The sequence below is a fragment of the Sinocyclocheilus rhinocerous genome, unplaced genomic scaffold, assembly GCF_001515625.1.
Source record: "Sinocyclocheilus rhinocerous isolate Xijiao unplaced genomic scaffold, SAMN03320098_v1.1 scaffold1473, whole genome shotgun sequence".
NCBI classification, from domain to species: Eukaryota; Metazoa; Chordata; class Actinopteri; order Cypriniformes; family Cyprinidae; genus Sinocyclocheilus; species Sinocyclocheilus rhinocerous.
This window is the reverse complement of record NW_015638582.1, coordinates 967,562-975,181: the sequence shown is the minus strand read 5'-3', so window position 1 is coordinate 975,181 and position 7,620 is coordinate 967,562. Positions and strand designations below refer to the sequence as shown.

At 36.6% G+C, this 7,620-nt stretch overlaps 1 protein-coding gene across 5 annotated transcripts in view; it reads left to right on the top strand.

Annotated features, from left to right (window-relative positions):
* Positions 1-265: 265 nt before the first annotated feature.
* Positions 266-7,620, top strand: part of igf2bp2a (insulin-like growth factor 2 mRNA binding protein 2a) — a 72,260-nt gene continuing 64,905 nt past the window's right edge. For 2 of the 5 annotated variants that reach the window (XM_016565099.1, XM_016565097.1), the window contains exons 1-2: positions 349-903; positions 1,955-2,015. In XM_016565099.1, coding sequence (XP_016420585.1) covers positions 729-903; positions 1,955-2,015 — 236 coding nt within the window. In that variant the 5' untranslated portion in view covers positions 349-728. Of the gene's footprint in view, positions 318-348; positions 904-1,103; positions 1,335-1,615; positions 1,728-1,954; positions 2,016-7,620 lie in introns of those variants that run through there. The other 3 variants (XM_016565098.1, XM_016565101.1, XM_016565100.1) reach the window with 3 other exon arrangements.

The window sequence follows — 7,620 nt, the reverse complement described above, 5'->3', positions numbered from 1 at the left end:
TTCCAGCTGCTATTCTCTTTGGAGTCTGTGCTTACAGTTTTACAGTCCCAATTATTAATCGTACATTAAATATCGAATCAAACACGAAGACTGTAAACCAATATAAAACAAAACGAGTTATTCTCACAAGGGACAGAGGAAAACGCCCATCAATCCACAACACCCTAAAGACGCCAATCAAGCTGTCAATCACAAATGTAAATGAAAACTGCTTCTGAAAATGTTTTAAATACGCATACATCCGTTTATTACCACAAGCTTAAGGGCTGTATGACCTGTCATTACAATATATATTGACTTGAACAGACATTCTCTCTCTGTAAGTGGATTTAAATGAACTAACCCTCCTGTGTTGCTTACTGAGTCTTATCATTATGCCTTATCCAATGATTTATGGTGGCAAATTAAACACCAGACACCAATTTAAGTCCATAAACACATCAAAAGTGATTTTGTGATATTTAAGAGCGGTTTTATTTAGAGGCGGCGCTTGTTGGCAACAGAGTAACGTCGTAACGACACTTTTTTTCAATCCCAGTAAAAGAGTTTGAGCAGGAACAGAGTTGTGTATATGTAGCAGGGGGGTCCGGCTGCATCTGGGGGGTGACTGCTGATTTTCAGCACGTTTATTTTATTTCTTTCTATTTTATTTTCTCCTTATTTTACCTACTTCGAGCAATCCATTGCACGCGCCGATATATTTGGACGTACATATTTTAGTATAGACCATGAACAAACTCTATGTGGGGAATCTGAGTCCTTCGGTGACCGTGGAGGACCTGAAGCAGCTCTTCGGCGAGAGGAAGCTTCCCGTGACCGACCAGGTCCTGCTCAAATCCGGCTATGCCTTCGTGGACTTCCCCGACCAGAACTGGGCGATTAAAGCCATCGAGACTCTATCTGGTAAGTGCGTTTTTCACGTCGAGCAAAGTCGCGGTTATATATATACCTTGGACTGACACCGTAAAAGACTTTCCTGGAAAAGAAAAGAAAAAGTAACGCTCGCGCATCAGCCGCGCGCTGCTCCGGTTCTTCGCAAAATGCGCGAATGAACGCCGCGAGCTCAATTACACTCGCGCGCGCTCGCTTCCAATACGCGATACAAGTTGAATTTATGCTAGAATTCTTTAAATGCACGCTTGTTTCGCCGAGCCGAGGTGCTGAACGGGGGTGATTTCTCAGCCAACGGCCCATAGGAATGTATCGGATGGGTCTGATGCTCGGGTGGCAGGCATAATTATTTTTCAGTTATTTTTTTGTCTTGATTTTATTGAAAAGAAGCGAGCGACCTGAGCGAGAAGAAGGCGTCACATGCATGTTCCTATGGTGTCCAGGTATGTTTTTACGAGGTGTCTTAAAGGTGGGTGATGGGGGTCTGGAGGAAAGTGCTAATAAACAGGTAGCTGGGGGGGACGGAGGTGAGATGCCAATTTTTGTGCTGCGCCAGTCCACTCATACACAACAGATGCACAGCACAACACCTAAATATTCTTCTTTCACGCTCGCGAGCCGTTGTGCATGCAACAGAAAAGTACACATCCAAACCTACTTGAAGAAACAGGGCAAATTTAGGCAGAAGAGTCGTATCCTTTGACCTCCCATTCTTCAAACTCTCCTCATTGCTCGTATGTGGTTAGTGGGAGTGGAAAGCATGGCTGCCCATTCTTCATATCGTATCAGCTCATCAAGCATTTCGCATAATATCATCAGGCATAATAGGAAATGTGGTAAAGATATTACACCTTACATGTAGACATGATAAAACTCACTACGTCGCCGACGTGCATTTATAAGCACTAACTTGCACGTGTGATTGTATCCCACGTATTTACGTTGCACGCACGGTTGTTTGTTTTATAAATAGGAGTAAAAACGCTGAAATACATATTTCAGCAGTGTCAATGCACTGGAGGAATGTAATTTTGTGATCATTTGTTTTGTTTCTTGCTCGCAGGGAAAGTTGAATTACATGGGAAAGTGATCGAGGTCGACTACTCTGTTCCTAAAAAACTAAGGTAATAATTTGGCTTTATTTATATGCTTTAGCAGTGCAAAGAAGCATGAACCCTGTCGCATTTGAATTTGGCGGTGCAGTGTTTTGTCTTTGTGAAGCTGTGATGTGTATGGAAAATTCAATTTAAATTTGAGGTTATTTTGTGTATTTGTCCCTCAGGCGTAACCTTTATTTTTAATACCATGTTCTTCTTGCCTGTTCATTTTATTTGACGTGCATTTTTAATTAATACATTTCTTGTCAGTGTTAATGCGCTCGTTTGCAGTTCGCCTTAAGCATTAATACTGGCACAATATGGCCTGGACTCAAAATACGCTGTTTTACCTTAGTTATAAACTGTAAAAGCGCTCTCTAAATGTATCAGGCGTAGAAATGAATATTGATATTGGGTGTTTCCTTGCATAATCTAGCAGATTTTCCCTAAAAAAAAAAAAAGCTTTAAGAACACGCCGTGTTTTACGTACAATAGCTCCAGGTAGTAAATGTAAATATGGAAATTAAGTTTTAATAGAAACATATGTGAAATCTGACATTACGCCCTTTTTCTTACGCTTGAATTGGAGCAAGATCATTGTGCATGACCTCATGGCGAGTGTTTAGGCCCTTCCGTGGCCCACGTGATTTCCCCTATAGGCCCTGCGTTTGTGTTCCACGGGAGGGCGGCATAGAAATGGCTAGAGAACAGCCCACAACCTTTAGATTTAAGGGCTTATGTAAAATTACATGTACAGACTTACAGTTCATGTCAAAAGCACGCCTGTTACGGCGTCTCCTTGTCAGACAAGGCGTCACTCACAACGCTTAAATTGAAAAATAACCTTGCTGTAAAGGTGTAGAAGCGTTATTTCGGTAAACATATATTAATACTGGTCTCTGGCGCCTCAGAGGGTCGCATTTAACTCGGGGAGCGTGTTGCATAAAGTGCGCAGTCAAGATGGCCAATCTTTGATTTGGAAGAGTCGGCCATGCTGCTGCTAGAGTCAACCTAACATGACTGAAAGCAGCATGCACGAGCAGAACGTGTGTGTGCAGCTCGTTCTAGAACGTTCAACGCAGTTCTAGAGTGCTTCTAGAATGAGAAGTGTAATCTGAAGCGAACTGGAGCGACTCAGGTTACACATGTGCGATATTTGGACGCATTTATGTCGGAATATAATCCTCACACACAAGGCGCGAATGTGTTTTAAGAGTTAGATATGGTACTGCAGTCTCCCATGTCCACATTGTCCGTGAATATAGGTATTTCGGTTATTATTTACGTCAGTGTAATTTTACAGTGCATTTTAGTTTATACGTACTGAGCATTGCTAATATACATTACGCATGTGACGTGGATATTCAGTGGAGCAGCACACACGTTAGTTTTTGCTGTTGTGATTATTTGTATTAACCTGTGTTAATGCTATCGATATTTCACTGAATCCTTGGTGTATTCTGTGTTTAATGCCGTTAAAGAGTGTGTTTAGTAACAGCTGTTTTCATTTATATGCTTAATTTATATATCCATACTTTGTTAAATTACCTTAGAGAAGACCTACTTGTTAAAAAAGTTAATAAATTACGACTGAATCGGGTTCATGTCATTAGCATTTAACACAGCTTTAAAGAAAATGGCATTTAGGTGTAGGCTATGATGCCAGTTTCTTACATATATCTGATTCTTACATTTTTTCATACCCTGACTTGCTTGTTTACAGAGTTGTTGCCTTAATAATTATAGTAGCCTATTATTAATCAGTTGTTGTATTGTTTGGCAGTTGTTTAACACTGGTGGGCTTTTTTTCCTGCAAGACTTTAGAAAATGATATACATGCTGACAATAAATTCTTGTGATAAACTGGTTTCTGTTAGAAGAGGCTAAATTAAAAATACAAAATTAAAGAGACTTAATTAGCTCACATAAGTGAATAATTAGAGCTAGTTTTAATGTTTATTATGGTATATTGCATTTGCTGAACAGCTGATTTTTTTGTGATTTGTATTAAGTAGTCATATCATTGCTGTTTTTGATAAATAATATTACATGTAAATGTATTTAAATATAGCATCCAAAACAATGTTAAAATAATATAAATGATCACATTAGCATATGACAAAATAGATAGTCTAAGGCTAAATAGACATATTACATTTTAAATGAGTATTGTTTTTGCCAAATTGGCATATTGATCTGTAAGTTATCAACTACTGTTTGATTGTATGTCAGTGATCCATTGTGTTTTCAGTGGCCAGTTGTGTTTTATATTTTCTCAAATCAAGCTGTAAAACACAAATCAGAATTTCATGAGCAATGCTTTTAAACTTTTTACCTTGTACCTGAACATTTAGTCAGCTGTCTGAAAAGTAATTATAAATTTTACATAGAATTTTAACAACTCAATCTAATAATGGAGCACATTTGTAACAATTGTCATACAGTTTATTTTCACAGGTTTTCATATTTTTAAAAAAAATGTACAACTTCAATAATTAGAATGTGAACAAAGAATAATTTCTAAGAGAATTATTTAAAAAGATGTTTTTGTAAACTGGTATTGAATATCTATTTAGAACAGAAATGTCCCAGTATTTTTATGCAGTTTGTGAAAGTTCTATTGCAGTGGTTTTATGGGTTTGCATAATGTCTTGAATAGCAGCTGCACTTTCCCTTGCTGTATGTTACTTTTAGATTCTTACATTTTGGCTTACATTAAGCAGTGCTTTACTGAACAGCCTGTGCTCCTTTCAGGATTCTCCCTGTTTTCATGTGATGTTTTATTATGGAGTCCTGTGTATTTGCAATAAGGGAGTGGAAGCATGAAAAAATATAGTGCAGAGCTGCATGTATGTAACAGATGACATTTATTACTGTGAATAGTTTCAAATGTGCTTCTCATTCTTCTAAAATATAAATATTGTTTGTATATAATTATAATCAGTTTAAAATGATACATTTACAGTGCATTGATGATGTTTTAAGCATGTAATTACTATTTTAAAATTATTCTGAAATGTTGTCCAAATAATGTATATTTAAATGTGCTCACAATTTAGATATGCTTTAATAACTTGATTTTATTGCTGTGCTCGACAGTAATTAACCACAAATCTTTAATTCATGTTCTTGTCACTGAAGTGACTATTTTTGTGAATTTGTTAATTTGGTTTCTTAACTACCAGAAGAGGTTTAGAAATATTTTCTATTTTCTTTTGTCATATCTTGTTGCTGTGCTTATGTGTGGTGGCAAGCCTGATATTTTAATCATTTAGTTTGTTAGGAACAATTCAGTTTGTTATTGATCTGATAAAATAATTGTTATTTAGCCAAATCCAAACAGTAAAATAAGATTTTGAAGCTTGCAGAACAAACATTCATATTTAAATTGTAGTGTATGAACAGATATGAATTGATGACAGAAAATGTGGTTAATTTCAGAATAATAATTCATTTTGTTTTTAAATGAAGTGAAATTGTTACTGTGCAATAGTGATGATCTGGGAGGTAAGGTTTACTCGATTATAGTCGATCAGTTATTTGTTGTGTAGGAATATTCATACTCTGTTGATCATGATGGATTTTACTTTATAATTTTATGTTTGACAGGCAGATTAAACTAGTTACTCCTTTTCCCAATAACTCTGCTTATCTGTTTTCAGTTTAAAAATGTATCTAAGGGTGTCTGTAAAAGGATAGATTGTAGATTTGATGGCTAAAAATGATCCACCCAGTTCAAATGATTTTTCTTTATTGGCTCATGAGTTGAATAGATTGAGATGAAGACTAAGAACAGATCTGTAGCTGGAAAAGTGGGTTATGAAGTTGAACTCTCAATAGAGAACTAGTCACAAAGCCCAGGGGCATTAGGATCTCAGAGATGAGGTCGGTTCAGTAATACCCTTTCCCCCATCACAGCTTTATTCATTGTCACTTATGGCAAACAAATTACCTATAACACTCTGTAATACATTCTAGAGTATTTGTGTAAAATCGTAAAAGTTTATTACAATGACTCAAGACTGTTTACATTTGATGCATGCTTGAGTGTTTATTTTTTCTGAAAATAATATGCAGAGGATGTGATGCTAAAAATTCATATTCTTTCAGATTTGTTATGGCTTTAAGTGCTTTTATGTTTAAGGCATCAGTCTTTACATTATATTTGTTGTCATAAACACATAAGTAATGTTTAAACTCGGAGCAAATGAAATTCATTACATTGTCCCCTTCTCCTTTCACATGATCAAAATGTGTCTGTAAAGCTGTGCTCAAATAGAATATCAAGTGATTTGTTCTCTTTGAACTCACTATTTGTCCAATTTGAGTCTCAATTGGCAGAGGTTTACAACAGGCACTTCAAAATCCCCATAGTACACTATCTTACCTTGCCAATGTGATTAGAGATTATCCGTCTTGTCATGCTAGATCTTTTAAACCTAAAAAAGAGGTCCTTCTCTATTGTGGATATAAATACACTGTCAATCAAATGCAGAGGTACAAATAAATCTAATCTACCACGTTGCTGCTCTTTTCATGGACATCAGCAAATCTATTTTACCAGCGCTGAGTGTTTTTTTTTATTGAAATGTTAGCGGTACTGTACTTGTTTTTTTTCTGTGTCCTCTGTAACCTCGCCTCTCTTGAGATTAAAATACTGTAACGCATAATTCCTCATTTGTTAATCCCTTTATCGCTATAAAGGGGCAAAGAAAAGAAAAGGATTATATCATAAAGAATGTGAGAATGATTGTCATAGAAGCTTTTATGCTGTAATCTATTCTGAAGCGGCTTTGGCGGCTCTCTTCACGGGCTCTTATCAAGTGTTTGTTTGTTTATAGACTAGCGGGCTAATGATAATGTTTCTCATTTGTTGAGTATTATAAAAGAGATGGTCTTTTTTGATTTTGTGTCATTGTTGAAGCTGTAAACGGGTGTAATGTTGTATTTTTGTCAGTGGAGTGGATTCTGCCCTTCGAGTGGCAAAGGGCTGACAGTTAGCGGTTTGTAGCTCATTTTCGAGTTGGCTTATTTGTTGTCATTGTATGTATGCCTTAAAAAACATTGTCTCTAACTGTTCATATGGTGACAGGAAGCCTATGAAAGGTGGTGGACTGTAATCTCAGACTGTACAGGCTCTGTTCCTGTACGTACAGTAAATCTTCAGATTTAATCTGTGTCTGTCTGTCTAGGTCGCTGCATTGAGGAAAAAGACTTCAGTCTGGTGGGGTTAGTGTGAAAAGGCTTAACGTGAATGGATGCCGTTTCAAAACAAATCTGCAGTCATTTCCTGCTTGTTTGAATTGAGGTTTAAAGTCGGCATGAAGTGAAAATTCAATTATATTTATTTTCTAAATACACATTTTTTTGTGAGTGATTCATCCATGCAAAAAAATAAAAAGATTCATCTGTTTAAAAAAATGGACATTGTAATATTATCAGTGTAATCACCACATCATAATCTGGTGGATCATGGATCATCCGATGAAATGACAAACTTCTCTCTGGTGACATATTTCGATCTTCTGCATTTAGTCCGCTTAAAACTCGCCCATTTATTACAACCGAACCGAAGCAAGCTTGCATATGTACCTTCCTTCATCCAATCAGGAAGTGGTACCGTGTGTTTTAA